The sequence below is a fragment of the Carica papaya genome, chromosome 8 (assembly GCF_054855325.1).
Source record: "Carica papaya isolate Zhongbai chromosome 8, ASM5485532v1, whole genome shotgun sequence".
NCBI lineage: Eukaryota > Viridiplantae > Streptophyta > Magnoliopsida > Brassicales > Caricaceae > Carica > Carica papaya.
In genome coordinates this window covers 30,666,490-30,683,612 of record NC_142316.1, presented here as the reverse complement: position 1 = coordinate 30,683,612, position 17,123 = coordinate 30,666,490, and the positions used below count along the sequence as shown (strand labels likewise).

Sequence of the window (17,123 nt, the reverse complement as noted above, 5' to 3'; positions counted from 1 at the left end):
AAAAAGAAAATTGATGTATAATTTTTTTTTAGTAGAGAGATAAATTATATGATGACACCTGTTAATTAAAATTAAAATTAAAATTTGTATTATAAAACAAAAATTTAATGACATTTAACTATTTTTATCTTAAAATAAAATTAATTAATATTTAAATTTAATAATAATTAGAGTTACATAACAAAAAAATTAAAATTTAACAATATTAACTACTATTACCTTAAATGAGTGTTGACATTTGACTATTTCTATTGACTCCCAAAAAGATCCAGTAATTGTCCAAGCGGTGGAGCGCAACACTGAAACGATGTCGTATAAGCTTTCCAAATCCGAAAAGAGTTTCAAGGTCTGACCCGATCCAAACAGTAGACGCATCTGTGGCAGCTTACAAAAGGGCCTTGCCGCCGTTCTTTCCCAAATTTTACTCCTCTCTGATCGCAGCCATGGCTATGCAAACAGGGATCGGATTCTCTAAGATCTTGATATTGGCTGGAGCAGGTATGCTGCTCTCTCTAAATTCACCATCTGAACAACACACACATGTCTACATGTATCTATTTGTTTCTACGCACGCATTGCGGTGTTCTGAGCTGTACCCTGATCAACAATTTGTGCGTTGAACACACAGGATATACCGGTACAATCTTGTTCAAGAATGGTAAATTATCTGACGTATTGGGCGAATTACAGGTACTGTTGCTGATAATTGGCAGTTATGGTGGTTTCTTTAGTTCATTTTAGTATTTTTTTCTAAATTAAGATTTTATTTTGGAAGAGATCAAATAGAGAATTACTAGCATGGATTATCTCAAGTCAGTTAAATTCAGTGTTATATTTTTGGCATTGGCAGTCACTGGTGAAGGGATTAGAGAAATCTGGAGATCGACTGGATGGCGAATCTGACGTCTCTGATGCCATTGCGGCTCAGGTAATAGGGGCATGCTGTTACACAGTAGTTATTTGAAATTTTCTGTTTTTTTTTTCCTCTCCTGAGAAATTATTTACCTGTATTGATTTGATTTGTCTATGTCCATACGTTTTCGCAAGAGTAGTGTAGATTTTTATGGATTTGAGATGTTTTACAGGTGAAACGGTTGGCTATGGAGGTCCGGCAGCTTGCCTCATCCCGGCAGATAACTGTTATGAATGGGAGTTCTGGCTGCATAGGTGCTGTGGAATTTCTCGTTTAATTTTATTCAATTTATGCGTGTGTAATTTATAATTTCTGCTTTTTTGTTCTAATTTTTGTTTTTCCAATTTTCCAGGTAACTTAACCTCTCTTGTAGTTCCAGCTGCTACCTTGGGTGCATTGGGCTATGGCTACATGTGGTTAAAGGTATTTGATTATTAGTTGATATTGTTTAATACTTTAAAATTTTTCCTATCTTATGCATTTCCGTCTTTAAACTGTAGTAAATAGCAGCATTGTACAGTTCTCTGCCCTTACCCTTGAGCTACTTCCATTAAGGTCTTGTTTGAAGTTTCTTGGTTTTCCTTTCTCTTAAATTATTCATCTTAGTGGCATCAAGCATTTTTTTTTTCTCAAAAAGATTCATAATGTGCATGGGGCAATGGCGCTTCCCCTTTAAGAAAAAGTTCAAGTGCATCGTTATTTTGTTTTTATTAAATCCATTTAAATTTCTTTGAGGGTCTAAATTATCCATTTTCTTTTATGCTTTAGGGTATATCATTCACAGACCTTATGTATGTAACAAAGCGCAATATGGCAAATGCTGTTTCAAACCTTACAAAGCATCTGGAGCAAGTATCAGAGGCTCTTTCTGTGAGTTTGTTTCTCTAATTACTGGTTCTTATAATCTTGGAAGTTTGATATGGAGAAATATAATGAATAGAATCTTGAAAAGATTGGATACTAACACTTTTTGTATCTTTTCATTTCCAGAAAGGGGCAGTTATAAATCTTGATTTTAGTGTGGTTAAAATCTTTCCCATAGTTAGTTTGATCTTCCTCTATTTAGGCCATAAAATTATGTTCTATTTATGAAATGAACTTATGGGCTCTTCAACTTGGCCATGATGGACCTTTCTTGTCCCCAGTGCTTTATGCTGGCACGTTAAAATAGTAACTTGGACGTTAAAACTTGTTCTATTTACTCTTATTATGTAATGTATTAGGCAGAGGAAGGCATTAGGTTACTGGATTTAGCAGGTTTTGAGGTTGCTTAGCTTTTTGACACATTTGACCTATATCGGTAAGATTAAAAGCACCTTTTAAGTTTCTGCTTTATTTGGTGCTTATAAGCTCATTTTAAGCCCAAAAAGGGTCCCCAGCTACTTTTATAAACCAACCTGTGACCATGTAGATATAGCATATAACCCTCAAGCAACCAGAAAAATAAGCTGAAAACAAAAGCACAAACTTCATATATATACCTTGTTATTTGGTATTTTCATTACAAACTGCTCAGACCCTGCCTGTCCTGTTAATCTTCGAGAAACAATGCTTGAACCCCCAGCTTCAGCCTGGCCCAAATTTAGACATTAGACAACTAAATTCATACTAAAGCACAAAAAGTCTTTGAACATTTCATGTGTATAATGGAAAGTCATTTAGCGTGCATGGATGTAGCTCTCTTCCAAAAACTATCATTCTCAAAGATTATCAAAAACACAAGCCCAAAATGTTTGTATTCTGAAAGTGCTTTTTTACCATATTCAATTACCTATTTAACCCCATCCCTGACGTGTAGACGTAAACACCAGAAGTGCTTCGACAATGAATAAGCATGTTTGTCCAATCAAGAACATATTTTTAAGTAATTAATTAGGTGCTTTAAGTTGCTTGTAACACCTAGTGTTTTAAACACAGTTTTAAGTAATCTTGAAGCCTTGTGCCTGCCTTAAATTTGAGTAATGCTTTTTTTTTATACTACCTTTGGCAGCCATTAAAAATAGATAGGCAAACAAGTGTCTACATTGAAGGTTTTTTTCAATACTTTAATTATTAAAGGTCATTCTTGTCAAAAGCTTGAGCAACTGAGGCTGCATATTTGAAAATAAATAAAAATAAGTACTTTGTTATATCTTTAAATGCCTCATGAAGGAATTTGCACCTGACTTTGTTAGTGCCTCATTACTTTCTCATGATCCTGTTGGCTAGTCGGCGAAGAGGCATTTGACACAGCGGATTCAGAACTTGGATGACAAAATGGACAAGCAAAATGAGCTCTCAAAAGCAATTCAAGAAAATGTAAGAAAATATGGTTGTTTTGTACGTGACGACATTTCTCTAGTTTTTATTTTATACATTCATATGTTTTTCATACTTAGAAATGTTTATGATGATATATTCTTTCTGTTACTCAAGTATAATCGAAACATTAAGAAAAAAAATTTATTCTTTTCAACATTAGGCTACTTTTTCAGTGGTATTTTTCAGATATTTATGTTCATTTTTAAGTACCTCAAACATGTTTATGTATAAAACTATAGAGTATCTAAATGAAAAATTAGAAAACAATTGGGACCTAACTTTCAAGCATTTGAAAAGTTAAGGAAAAAGATTTTGCGAAGGTGGGTTGACACGAAAATGTTTGGCAGGTTGCTTTGGCTCGTGAGGATCTAACTTCTATTGAAGGTGATTTGATGGCTCTGCAAAATATGATTTGTGGCCTGGTGAGTCTGATTTTTTTTTTTCTTGTTAGCTGTATGTGATTTCATCTTTTAGAGGAAAGAGGAAGTAGAAGTATAAACAGGGTACTAGTAGGGTGCCACCAACGTACTAAAGAAGCTTTATAGATTATCTATGAGATTATTTGATCTTCTTCATTGTTAGGGAGCTGACCGTTGAACAATAAACTCATGGTTTGAAGCACTTATATAATCTGCTTCTTTTCGTTGGTTGTTTGCTCTTTGCATCTTTGTTTTCAGTAGTATTTTGGATTTCATGTTGGTTGGTGAAATCTGCTTTGTTTCCTGAATCCAATTGGTTTGGGTGAAATTTCTGAAAACAACAGAAAAGACTTGGCTGATCTGTTTTCCTTTGGGCTTTCTTTTTCCAAGTGCCTTGTTCGTTTAGGATTTTTTTTTTATTTAATAACTTCATGTTCTTGAGAATAGGGTGAAGAAAGCCAGCAGTTGTAGGCGGGCTCTGAATGAATTTTATACCAGTGTATTTCGGAAGATATATCTCTTTAAATTTTATGATTTTATGTAGCTTTGGTAATTCTTTTCCCTGCTTGCAGGATGGGAAGATAGGCACACTGGAATACAAGCAGGTAAACTATTTCATGATTTTCTTTCATTTGAAGATAAACAACAATTTATTCTGTAGTAGACAACCATTATTTAATTAGTTAATTCATTTTAAAGTGTTTTCTTATGTCATGTTTGTGCATGCATCTGGGATATGCTAATTAATATGTAAATTTTGTATATGGGTGGTGTCTCCTTGGCACCTTTACTTCAATACAATTTCACACTTTTATTTCAAAAAAAATGTTATGCATGCGTCTGGGAGGAAGGCATGCTTTGTTTGAAAGAAATTGTGGACAGATAGTTCCTTAGTCTCTTGAACAATATATTTTGCTACTCAACAACTTGCAACTTGCAACTTGTGTGCTTTCCCTATTGTTTTTCTTCTCAAACACTAAAAGCCGTAGGCCAACAGTGAAACGGCAGAATCAATAATTTGCAACATGTGCATTTTCCGTATATTTCTTTTAGCAAACACAAAACTCTATCCTAACATGAAATGCCACGTAGGTAATAAATGGCTGGACTGGTTTACTAACCTATGAGACAGTGGTTTCATTCAACTTCTAATCAACATGACTTGGCATAAGTTTTCCTCTAGTTTTTTTATCTGCATTAAAAATATATGGTAGGAGGTTAGAGTCTGTTGCTTTAATAGTTCTATGGCATTGGTCATAGCAAAAGAAAGAAATAAAAAAACTTATGGGAATCTAGAAGAAATATTAGTAGTGTATATTTTTACTATGGAAATTAAATTAAAATGAAAATATTGACTTTCAGGTAACTTAGATGTCAAGTATAGTAGCATTTGAGTAATAAATCTGATTTATGATCTATTTCTATTTCTTGGTGAACTTTCTGTTTTTGGTAATTGAAATTTGATTCCTGGGCTTTGGGTTTGCCTTTGCCATAAATCATTGCCTTATTCGGTTTTTCTTTCTGTTCTACTTTCTATTGCTATCCTTTAAAAGAAATTGTGCTTCATATTGACTCCCTCTAACTATTGGTATTTTTCCCCTCTTTTGGTAATTAGATTAATTGGTTTATATATTTAAAATTTTTGGAATATATTTTCTTCCTTGGTCTTGTTCTTTCCTTGTTTATTTATCCTAACATGTAGCTTTCTTATTCATGCTTTACTGAGAACTATCCACCAAATTTGATATTCTCTCGTTGCTTCTATGTGTGAATAAGTACTTATTGGCATTGTACTTTGGTTGCAGGATATTGCAAACATTGGTGTCATGTACCTGTGTAACTTTGTTGGTGGAAAAAATGTGAAAATGCCTGAAGTTCTGCAGGTTCGCCAGTTTGATTAAATAAATTTTGTTATTTATTTGTGGGTCTATTTGCTCTTCTATTTAAGTTATGGATTCCCCAAAAATCCCAAATTTATCAATTTAAGTGCAATAGCAGTGTTAGGTTTGGATACTGCATTGTTAAAAAATTAGCCAAAATTTTCCCATCTCCAGAATTTTTTCCAGATCGATGCTTTCTCATCAGACTATTTAATTTACTTCTCTTACAGGAGCAGCTTCAAATTTCTGGAAATTCCAAGGCTCGCGCTTTACTTGCCAATGTGGAGACTCCAAGTTCAATGGTATTTAATAAGTTCTACCTACTATTGGATAAGAACCAATGACTCACTATATGACAGCAATACTGTAACCATCTAGTTGAGTAGGTCATTTATTATTATGAAGAGGAAAAATGGATGCCTATCACATCAATTTGCTCAGTTCCCATTCAATAATTTATAGGACTAGTCTTAATATATAGAATTTTATGTTTCAATCATCTATGTTTCCACATAAACTTTTTGGACTTGTATTTGGGTGGCATCACTTTCAATGATATTCTGCTTTTCCTTTTCAAAGAATTAAAGAAAGAAATTTGGGGTGAAAGAAATTTGGGGTGAAGTCCCAGGTTCTACTATATCTATAAGCTGGTAATGGATGAAGGAATAAGGTAGAAATTGACTGAAAATTGAACAAAACAGGCCATTAATGTGTTTATGTTATCTTAAAGAGTTGGGTAATATTTTCTTAGGCAGAATAAATTGCTCTGATGCAATATTCTGGATGTTATTCCTTAGTCACAGAGACCAGCTCAAATCAAGATTAAAGTGATGAGAATTTACAAGAATAAACATTTTATTGAAATAAAGAGGACTAGCAAGGATAGAGACCAGTTGGATTTTGAACAAAAAGTTCTGTGCCTTTGTTCTTTAGAAAAAAGGTTATTGCCTTTGTTTGTTATACTAATCTACTAGGCAATATAGCTTCTTTTTGTTTTGTTTGCATTTGCAGGTGCAAATAGCTATGAGCTTAGGTTAATTTAATTTCTTATTCTCTTTTAGCTGTTTCTCGAATATTTGTATCCAATATTTGTCTTACTAAGTTATTTATCGTTTCAGGGTCTAAAAGATCTTGCAGATATTTTTTCTGGATCTCTTGATCAGACAGGATCGGATCTTGCGCCAAAAGATGGTATTGATAACTTAAATGAGAAGCCAAGACCTATATCAAGGTTTGAGTTCTAGCCCGTCTTTGTCTAGGATTGTATTAATCAAGATGTTTCTTCATTTGCATATATCTTGAGTGATGTGATACATGTTTCTGATTAGGTACCATTTCAATTGTTCTGATACACAAATGTCAATGTGATTGGCACTTATCTTATTTTGTCTACTCAAGATTGTGTTCAATTTAGATTAGGTTTTTCTTCTCCTGTTCAATGACATCCTAATCAAGTACTTCCTGGTGCAGTCTCTGATATCCGTCTCTATATGGAGTAACTTCAATATTGTTTATAGCTGAAATTTTCGAGTTAATATGGATATGAAATAGTAAGAGTCAGTCCCAGCTGCCTTTTCAATATTTTTTATGCTTTAATTAGCAAATATGCAGATCAAGTACTTCTGTTGTAGGTCCCAAAGGCATGCCTTAAGTTAAACCTTAGCCCATCAATGTCATTGGCCAACCATCATTATTTTCCCCCAGATCTCCTCAGTTCTTCTTCCCGAGAATTGTTGAATCCGATATCAGCAGAATAGTAGATAATGTGGTTGCATATCATATCTTGAATTGCTAAAATTTGTTAGTATTTAAATTTAATTGATTGTTGACTATTTACTCAATTTGGAATTTGCAGGAGTATTTCAGCTAGGTGTTAATCTATATGCTATTAGAAGCATTGGTTAAAGTATGTATTCATCACACTCGTTGTGGGTATTTTTTGCAAATAATTCAAGTTTGAAAGAGGATCGATAACAAATCATAGCACCTGATGGTTAATATATGGTGTTTTCCCCTAAAGTGATGCTAAACAGTAGTTGTACACAAGGCACAGCATTCTTGCTGTCAGCTTCATTTCGGTCGTAGCCGTTATGTACATTTGTAATGCAGGTTGTTGGTTAAAAAGTGTAGTTATATGGGTTTTGAAATAATACTCCCGCAGCTGAGGAATGGCCATAGTAATGGGAGTGCTGGGTGATTCTTTTATCTTATATGTTATGTTTGGTTTGATTTCTATTTGGTCCTTTTATTTTGCGTTTTATTTGGATAGAAATTGGAAAAACAATTGAAAGCTAAGAATTTTAGGATCAAACCAATTTCGTTTTCCATGACTCTATCTATCGTGTTGGAATGATTGTTCAGATATCGGCGTGTTGGAATTACGGATGAGAATGAGCATAGCTTACATTATATACCTGTTCTTTTAAGAAAAGCATAAATCATACTTGACTCATATTGAAATTTCATGTACCATTCAAGTTTTTCATGTACCATTGGCTACATAAGTAAAATTTATATTTGTTAATTAACAATATTAAAATAATATTTAAATATAACATTTAATAACAAATACAAATTAATATTGTAAGTATACAACACTAAATATTAATTAAAGTAAATTTAATTAATTTAGATAAAATTAAAAAATTATTAAGTATGTACACAGCATTAAAAGTTAATAATTATATATAGCGGGTGAGTGCGGGGCTAGAAATTATTAGATCTATGTCTTGTATCCGTTTTGGACTTCTCACTTTTTACCTTCATTCGTTTGACACGGTTAATTATAGGTTCTTATCTGCCATATACGGATGAGTTGAAGTGAATTAGTAGGTCATCCGCCACAATATTTATTTTCATTTGAATTTGAGTTTAAAGCAAAATGGGATTAAAATTTTGAGTAGATGGTAAGAAAATAAAGTTGTACAATTAATTTGTGTAGTTAAGAAAAATAATAAATTGAATATAAAATTAATCATTTTATCAGTGTATTATGAGTTAGTAGCACTTGAAATACACTATTTGATTAAGTTGAAAAATAAATTTTATCTCATTATTGTGCTGGTGAGATTGCAGTGGTCGAATTGAGTTAAATTTCTGTAAATCCTTACACTTATAGATAGGTAAAATATATTATGTGACAATTAAATTATGTTTGTTAGCAAAGTTATAATGAGTTGAAAACTCAATTAATTTTTTAATTTTTTACCAAAAGAAATGATAACAATAACAATAACATATTTTTAAAACATTGAGAAATGAAATGAAAACAGTTTTTGAGGTTTTTCTTTTTTAATACAAGGAGTGAGCAAAACACGTAAGACAAGACTACAAAATACACATCTTAGACCAGAAAGCCCCAATAGTGTCCTCTTTCATGATGTTCAGGAGCTTTACAGGGAGATGATATTAGTAGTACAAAATAGGGAGCCAAATAAAGATCTGGTTAGCTAAAAAATTGGCACACCAGTTCTTCTTCTAGTAGACATGCTGAATCTCGATATTTTAATTCTTTCGTAACCACCTATCTAAGGCTAAAGTCAGGTTGGAGTTGGCCTTAGTAGAAATAATCTCATTGTTAAGGATTCTTTTCAAGATTTGGACAAATATTTTTTAATATTTATTAAACTTTCTCACATAAAAAAAAACCTGAACTAAAGTTCGATTGTATTTTTTGTTAACGCAAAGCCTTCTCATTAAATTATTTATTTAAGGCTATCACAACTTATGTTACAAAAGCAGTGAAAGCTGCTTGGCAGCCTATGTTATTCACCTTAATTATTTCCTTCTTATTTTCTTAAATAATAATTAAGGTCTCTTATACATAAAGCCAGACCCTAAGAAAAGGCATAATTTTCTTCAAGGGACCATTCCAGGGAGACCAACTTGTTCCATTGCACAACTCTTCTCAGACTCCAAACCAGGCAACAGTCTTCTGTTGGAAGAATACATCAATGGAAGATAACTAATTTCGCTATTCAGAATCTGCCCAATTCCAACAGTCTGATTTCTCATTATCTTATCTTTTCCTTCTTCTCCTTCTTCTTCTTCAGTTTCGCTTGAGTTCTTCTCAACCAGCTCTTTGAATATGGAAGACCTGAGGAGGAGACTGAGCGCTGTTGGGGAAGATGAAGTGGTGGGGAGGACTTGATCATGGTATTTTGGAGTCTGTAAGGCTTCAGTTGCATAGGCAATATTGGAGTGGAAGATGGGATTATTTCCAGTTATTTGATCCAGTTGAAGACAATTTGCTGTTGCTGTTACTGTTGCTGTTGTTGTTGTAGACTCTGTGGCTGGATTTGGTTCTCCTGAGAAAGTGAAGGGAGGAGGATTGGGTGGTGGTTTTAGCCATCTGATGTATGTGCTAAGATCAAAGTTTGTGATTGCATTGATCCCTCTATATTCAATTGCAGCAATATCATATGCATGAGCTGCCTCCTCTTGTGTACCTACAATATATAATAACCTCCGAATACTTCACTATTCATTCTAGAGAAAAATGATTCTTTACTTCCATTTTGATGGACTTGATCCAAAACAAATGATCATGCTCGAATTTGATATCGTATATCGGGTAGAATCTTTTATTGTTACATTCGTTCAAACCATTTATTTAACAAAACAAATTCTAAAAATTTAAATAGATAAGAATGATGAACTTACCGTAAGTGCCAAGATAAAGATACTTGTTTCCGAAAACCCTCCCGATTCTTGCTTCCCACCTCCCATTATGGTGGTGCCTGAAATATATTGATAAGATCATATAAACTCTTTCCATATCAAACCAAAATAGTAGAGAAAATAGACATCATCAATTCTATACTGCAAAAAGGAAATTACCTTGCAACTCCTCTGTACTTGGATACTCCCCTGGAAAAACCATTGCTTCTCCTATAAACCAAGAAAAAGGTTGGTTCAAGTTCAATCTGTATTACAATAGGAATTAGGAATTATAGTTTTGGGTTTAGATATTCACCTTCTCAAAGAGGCCAAGTATTCCTCTTTTGTTAAAGTCTTCATTATCTCAATTTCTTTATCATAATCAGCTACCTGCAAAACAGAATCATTATATGGGTGTTTAACGAAAATTTAAATTAATCATCACAAACTACCTAAAAGGCTTTTTGTTCTTTTAGCATGTAAGATATGTTCAGGTCAGTTTTCCAAGACCATGACTAAATTTCTTCCCCCAATTCGGACAAAGTTGAATCGTCTAACCCAGAATTAGAGCCCTAAAAAGGTTTTAGACCAGTAGCATGTATTCGTCAAAAATAACTACTTACTGGGAAGTTGGTAAAAGTTGATGTTCCCCAGTACTTGAGGGCAGCCAGGTCATACGCTCTTGCAGCAGATTCTTCTTCATCATATGCTCCTGAATCGAAGTCATTAAGAATTATCAGTTTCCTTCTTTATTAATTTACCTTTCTCTGGAGAAAAATCATTTAATTTATATCAATCAAGATTAAAGACTAACCCAGATAAACTACTCCATGTCGTCCATCATATGTATCAAAGATGCCACCAGGTGATGACCAAGAAAAGCCAGCCATATATAAGCATTAATCAACATATATACATATATACATATATGACATTAATTAAAAAACTAAAACTAATTCAGTGAGGAATGTGCTTGGTCTAATTAAAGCTACCTTGTTTTCCTTTCTTCCCTTGTGTTGGATTCCAGGAACCCTTGTCCCATAAGTGAGCTTCATACCTTCCAGTCCATCTATGTCTGATATACAATATTAGGCAATCACATAAACTGACCAGCTTCAACTTCTCAATCATGCAAAACTCACTACTACAAATGAAGTCCATGATACATACACATATACACACAAACACATATAAACCAAAAATAAAGGTTTAAGTGGCCATCAGCATAGCCAATCTTCTAAGCCGTGGCTATAGGGATTCTCACTCAGAGAAATAATAAGTTTGGAGAATAACTATTAAACTTGGGGCAAGCCGTTAATGAATAATCATTAGAATGCAAGTAAAAAGACTCTATCCCTATCAATCATTTCTTGACTCGGAAAATGGCTATTCCTACCTCTTTCAACAGAGATGTGAGTTTGAGTCATGGGTTGTATATCTTATTTATTCTCATTAAAAAGTTGTTCTATACGTACATTAATCAAGATGTTGTATTATTAGTAGTGTAATAGATACCAGCTAATTAATAAAATGAAACATACATGAACTATTACGAGTTGAACACAAACACAGCTGCTACATAAAAAATGTACATACATATGAGGGAATATTGAACAAACTTGAAGCAAACTCATATCAAACCTGCTTACGCCACGAAATCTTGAGCTTCTCTTAGTAGTAGTAGTAGCACCAGCAGCAATAATTTTATTTTGATCAGGCTGCTGATTACTGGTAGATGCTAACGGGTTTCTTCGCCTTCTTTTGATACACTTAGACGCCGTAGCCTCACCCTGTATAATACTAAAACTATGCCTTTCTGGGCTAATAAATTCAGATTTTGTAGTCACCATCTCCATATTTGTCCTTGGCAATTGAGCAGAAGGAGATGGCAAATCTGATTTGCTCAGATGAGGAGAAACTGCAAAGAAAATATGCTTTGTTTATAAATGACTTTGTTCTACTGTATCAAATCTTGTTCTTTTGTTCATCAGTTGAGTACCATGACAAAATTCATCGATGATCACAAGATTGGTTGATATATGGGACAAAACTTGAGAGATTGATCTGTGTCTGTAGTTTGATGAACCAGCCAAGAAAAAAAAAAGTGAAAGACAAAAACATTTTCACAACGTTTGACTCCATTTGATTGCCAAGAGAAGAATTATGGCAGCGTCCCAGGTTTGGAGATCATAACAATGTTACTTAATTTTGTCTATATATATGGTGAGGTTTAACCCACATGCTGGAGTGGTTTTTTTCACATAAATATTTAAGAAGTTATCAAGAAAGAGAGTTTAGCTAACACATTGGAATTATATTGAATTTAATTCAATTTTTTATTTAATTTTTAGCTTGAATTTTAATTAATATGCATAAATATAATGAGAAAATAATTTATTGGGTTTGGTATTGCACTGACTGTAACATCCACCCCTAAATAAATAAATAAAATGTAAAAATTAAATAAAAATCAGAAATTAGATTTAAATGAAGAGTTTTAAGAATTTTGGGGGTTTATTTAACTTGAATGGCGTAAATAAAAATAAATAAGAAAAAGGGGAGTGAAAGTATAAATAAGTGGAAGTGGAAGGGGGCAAAAAAATCGGGGAATAGACAGTTCTGATCGAACTATCTGAGAAGATCAAATAGCTAATATTTAATGAAGAATGAACGGCCCAGATCGAGTTAGGGAGATCCAACGATTGGGAGAATGGGTATAAAAAGAAAAAGTTTAGGGTTTCTCTTCTTTTGGGTGAGTAGCCGAAAAAGAGAGAGGAGGAGAGAGAGAGGTGAGTCGATCAGGTGAGAAGGAAGAGAGGAGATTGTCGCGCGGGGGAGGCCGAGAGGAAGAAAGAAAGAGAGGAAAAGAAGAGGGAGATCGGAGAAGGAGAAGGGAAAGGAAGAAGGAGGCCAGAGAAGGAGAAGGGAAAGGAGAAAAAAAAAGAGTGGCCGAGTAAGAAAGTAAAGCGAGAGCCGAGAACGGCTACCGCAAGGGGAGAAAAAGGAAGAGGAGAGAGGTGGAGGTGGGAGAGTGGTGGAAGCGAGCCGAAAGGAAGAAGGAAGGAGAGGAATCAGCCCGAGGTGCCATGCGATGGCAGAGGCCGACACGAGCAAGATAAAAAGGGTTCGTTTTTCATCTTTTCTTCCCCTATTTTCCTTTAATCTCTTCCTATTTTACACTAACCGATTTTTTAGGTGTGAAAATCATCATTTCAATTGCAAGCAAACAAGGGAGCAGCGAGGTGACCGAGATAAAACCACTAGGAACCAAACCGAGGCCGAATTGCCCCCATACCGGGAAGGTAAAACTTTTTGTGTTTTTCATTTTGGCTGTTGAGCAACAGAGACTGGTCGGGTGTCAGTTGGCTGTGCGAGCTTGGCCTGGCCACCTATCCGCTCGGGAAATGAGGAGTTTCCTCGGGAATAGAAATCTGACCCACCTGTGCAAGCTGAGATTCCCACTCCCGAGGAAACTGAAAGGTCTTCCTTAGGAATGGAGACTAGATTCATCCTTTTGGAATTCCGATTCACCATTCAGGAAGCTGAAAAGTCTTCTTTAGGTACGAAAATTCGATTTTTCGAACAAGAAGTTGAAAGGTCTTCCTAGGGTACGGATCTTGATATTTTCGGATATTCTGTCGGGTTGTCATTGAAACCCGTGATTTCAGTTAAACTAATTTTTTTTTAGCATTTAAATTATATTAATTAATTTATGCCGTACGCGTACAAGAAATTAGGACGTTCATATAGATTTAGGAAGATTGTTGTGCAGGAGTGTAAGTGTTTCTGATTCTGAATGTAAATTAGGATTTTAAAATTTGTATGTATTTTATTAATTTATGTCTATTTTAAAATTCGAATGGATACTTACCCAATCTTCGATGAAGAACAAAATCTGAACCTATGACCAGTGAACCTAAACTATTAGAAATTATGAGGAGTTGGCACCAAAAAACAAACCCAAGAACTGAGGAGTATTTGAACTGTGAGGAGAAATGAAAATTGAACCTAATAGAAATTACTAATTAATTAGAAGGTTGAAAAAGAAAATAAAATACCATAAGAAAATAAAAATAGAAATGAAAAGGAATAATTATAGTTGTAAAATGATCAATTAAATATAATTTCAAAGAAAATAGAATGAGAGTAGAATAAATCAGAAATCAGAAACAAGAGGATGCGAGTGATTAGGGTATGGACCCTGAATGCCCTTTTTATTTAGTCTGAATCGAGGAGGGAAGTGTGTGTGTGGCTAAAGTTCAACGAGTATGATGAACCTGCAAATGGATAGAGTTTGAAACCTAGTTCAGACGTGGACAGGTGTTTGTGAGTGTGAGTCACCTAACAAACATACCTGCTATGGTCATTGTGAGATTTTTGTGTGTGTGTTATCCATGCGATGGGGGGATCCATTTTCTCTCTCCTCGATGACGACATAAGCGATATCATACGATGAAACCTCAAAAATGACATTTCAAGCGGATATGTAATCTTTCGTGTGTATGTGGTTATATTTTGAGGTTATGATTGATATTCGAGTATTTCTTTCGAGAGTATGTGAATATACTTTAAGGATTGTAAATAATATTCGAGCGAAATTCTGAAATTCGATCAGAAACATGTAAAAATGGTGAAAATAATGAATGAATTTTGCTTTGAAATATTATTATTATATTTGTCACATATTGTGTGTTTTGCATAAAATCTTATTTAGGTTGAGAGAACGGAAATATTTATTGAGTTAATGAAGCTAATTAAATTTCACATTGATATTTTTCAAAAGAGAAAGAAGAGTCTGAACCACTGTCAGACGAGTAGAACCTGTAAAAGGGTTCCAGGTTATATACATTTGTTCATATTCTAGAAATTTTCATTTTGTTTTGTTAAATTCTAAATTTTGATCTCATGTTCTATATATATAACTACTGTATATATCACATGAGATACTAGATTGTATGATAATTTTTGAGCTATGTATAATGTATATTTTGTGGGCTCATTGTATAAAAATGACATGAGTAAGAATTGTGTCTCATTTCGATTTTAGGGTATTACAGGTGGTATTAGAGCCCACGTTCTTAGAATCCTCCTTTGTGCATAAGGTTTTAGAGTTTAAACGTGATTTCTTATAACTTTTGGGATATTGAAAAGTATGAATGTTCTAATTCATTCTTTTCTATATGTAGGGTTGTAAAATGAGACGTAGACAACCTACACCGAGGCAACATCCCAATTATATGTTCTTAAAGGAACATATTGATCGGTTGTACCACATGGTAGAGGAGCTTGTCAATCAGCCTAGGGAAGGGATACCTGGTCTTTCCGCAGTACCGGCTCCACATAATACAGAACCAATCCTTATGGATCCAGATTGTCATAGAAGATTTATGAAAATTAATTCTCCTACCTTTGCTATTACTAAGAATTTCATTGAAGCTTAAGGATGGTTGAAAGCAGTTGAAAAAACATTCTGAGTTTTATGGGTGACTTCTGAGTAAAAAGTGATCCTGGCTACATACCTACTTGTAGGTGAAACTGATCGTTGGTGAGAATTCAGACAGATTATTTTACCAGTTCCCATCACTTGGGAAAGGTTTCTAGTGGCATTCAACACCGAATACTTTCTTACACGACTTTGACATCAGAAAGAGTTAGAATTTATGCAGTTAACTCAGGGGAACCTATCAGTAGTTGAGTATGCACGAAGATTCTCTGAATTAACTCGTTTTGCTCCAGTAATTCTGATTGATGAAGAACAGAGGGCAAGAAAATTTTAGTGGGGGCTACGCCCAAAGATCTAGGATTTTATTGCAGTTCTATAATTGAATACCTATGATGAAGTTTTGACAAAAATAGAGATAGAGGAAAGCAAACTTAGGGGCTCATCCTCAAGAGCAAGTAGTTCTAGACACCCTGTACCTCTGAAAATGCCAACTCTAGGGTTTAGTTCACAAGATAAGAGGCCTAGAATGGTAACAGAGATATTTTCTAGACCATCATCAGCTCCTGGTAAGGCACCTACCTACCGTACTTGTAGAAAAAATCATGGTAATTAGTCATGCCATTATGTCACTCGATCTTGTTTCAAGTGTGGTAGCCAACAACATCTGATTTGCAACTACCCACTTATGAAAGAACATGCAAAAACTCCAAGACAGGGACAAGTGTATAGCCTTATCTCATCAAATGCTGAAGCAAATTCGAACGTCATCTAATGTGATAAAAACAAGGAGAAGTTATATACGAAATGGAGTAAATATGCATTCTAGCTTGAACAAATCACCTTTTTATATCACGTGGTTTTTAAGGATGAAGTATCTGTGGATCTGACAAAAGCTAAGCCTATCAGGGCATTGGAACGTCCCACTACAATGGAGGGTGTCAATAAATTTCTAGGTATAGTTGGGTACTACTACTGATTCGTGAAATAATTTTATAAGATTACAACCCCTCTTACCCGACAAACTAAGAAAGATACTAAGTTTGAATGGACTCCAAACTATTAGAATAGTTTCAGAGGACTAAAAAATCGACTTGTAACAGCTCCAGTATTAACTTAACAAAGGGGATAGGAGGTTATACAGTATATACTGACGCATCAAGTCAGGGTCTAGGATGTGTGTTAATGAAACATCATAGAGTCATCGCCTATGGGTCAAGATAATTGAAGAACCATGAACGAAATTACTTTACTTATGATTTGGAATTAGCTGCAATTGTACATGCCCTTAAGATCTGGGGTCATTATTTGAATAGAAAGATATTTGAGATTTATACTTATCACAAAAGTCTTAAATATCTTTTCACGCAGAGGGAACTGAATATGCTCCAGCGTAAATGGATGGATCTTCTTAAGGATTACGATTGCAAGATATCTTACCATCCAAGGAAAGAAAGTGGCTGATACACTGAATCGCAACGCCTCTGGCATGATCGTAAAACTAATAGCTT

General features: G+C 34.3%; 2 protein-coding genes across 2 annotated transcripts; one reads left to right on the top strand and one right to left on the bottom strand.

The window, feature by feature from the left end:
• Positions 1–339: 339 nt before the first annotated feature.
• On the top strand, positions 340–7,746 carry LOC110825648 (uncharacterized). Its single transcript, XM_088209510.1, has 13 exons — positions 340–498; positions 629–690; positions 851–928; positions 1,086–1,167; positions 1,266–1,336; positions 1,682–1,783; positions 3,122–3,211; positions 3,562–3,636; positions 4,206–4,238; positions 5,439–5,516; positions 5,744–5,815; positions 6,632–6,744; positions 7,369–7,746. The coding sequence occupies exons 1-13, from the start codon at positions 444–446 to the stop codon at positions 7,388–7,390; spliced, it is 933 nt and encodes a 310-aa protein (XP_088065636.1). The 5' UTR covers positions 340–443; the 3' UTR covers positions 7,391–7,746.
• Positions 7,747–9,180: 1,434 nt separating this feature from the next.
• LOC110825647 (uncharacterized) lies at positions 9,181–12,338 on the bottom strand. Its single transcript, XM_022056119.2, has 8 exons — positions 11,814–12,338; positions 11,165–11,247; positions 10,987–10,995; positions 10,796–10,884; positions 10,489–10,562; positions 10,353–10,403; positions 10,176–10,252; positions 9,181–9,961 (listed from the first exon to the last, which is right to left on the bottom strand). The coding sequence occupies exons 1-8, from the start codon at positions 12,026–12,028 to the stop codon at positions 9,372–9,374; spliced, it is 1,188 nt and encodes a 395-aa protein (XP_021911811.1). The 5' UTR covers positions 12,029–12,338; the 3' UTR covers positions 9,181–9,371.
• Positions 12,339–17,123: the final 4,785 nt, after the last annotated feature.

Excerpts from the sequence above, each read along its gene's own strand:
- LOC110825648 (XM_088209510.1), top strand. The coding sequence starts at position 444 with ATGGCTATGCAAACAGGGATCGGATTCTCTAAGATCTTGATATTGGCT. Across the intron at positions 499-628 it reads CTTGATATTGGCTGGAGCAG|GATATACCGGTACAATCTTG; the intron begins GTATGCTGCTCT and ends TTGAACACACAG. Across the intron at positions 4,239-5,438 it reads GCACACTGGAATACAAGCAG|GATATTGCAAACATTGGTGT; the intron begins GTAAACTATTTC and ends CTTTGGTTGCAG.
- LOC110825647 (XM_022056119.2), bottom strand. The coding sequence starts at position 12,028 with ATGGAGATGGTGACTACAAAATCTGAATTTATTAGCCCAGAAAGGCAT. Across the intron at positions 11,248-11,813 it reads AGATTTCGTGGCGTAAGCAG|ACATAGATGGACTGGAAGGT; the intron begins GTTTGATATGAG and ends ATTGTATATCAG. Across the intron at positions 10,563-10,795 it reads CAACTTTTACCAACTTCCCA|GTAGCTGATTATGATAAAGA; the intron begins GTAAGTAGTTAT and ends TCTGTTTTGCAG.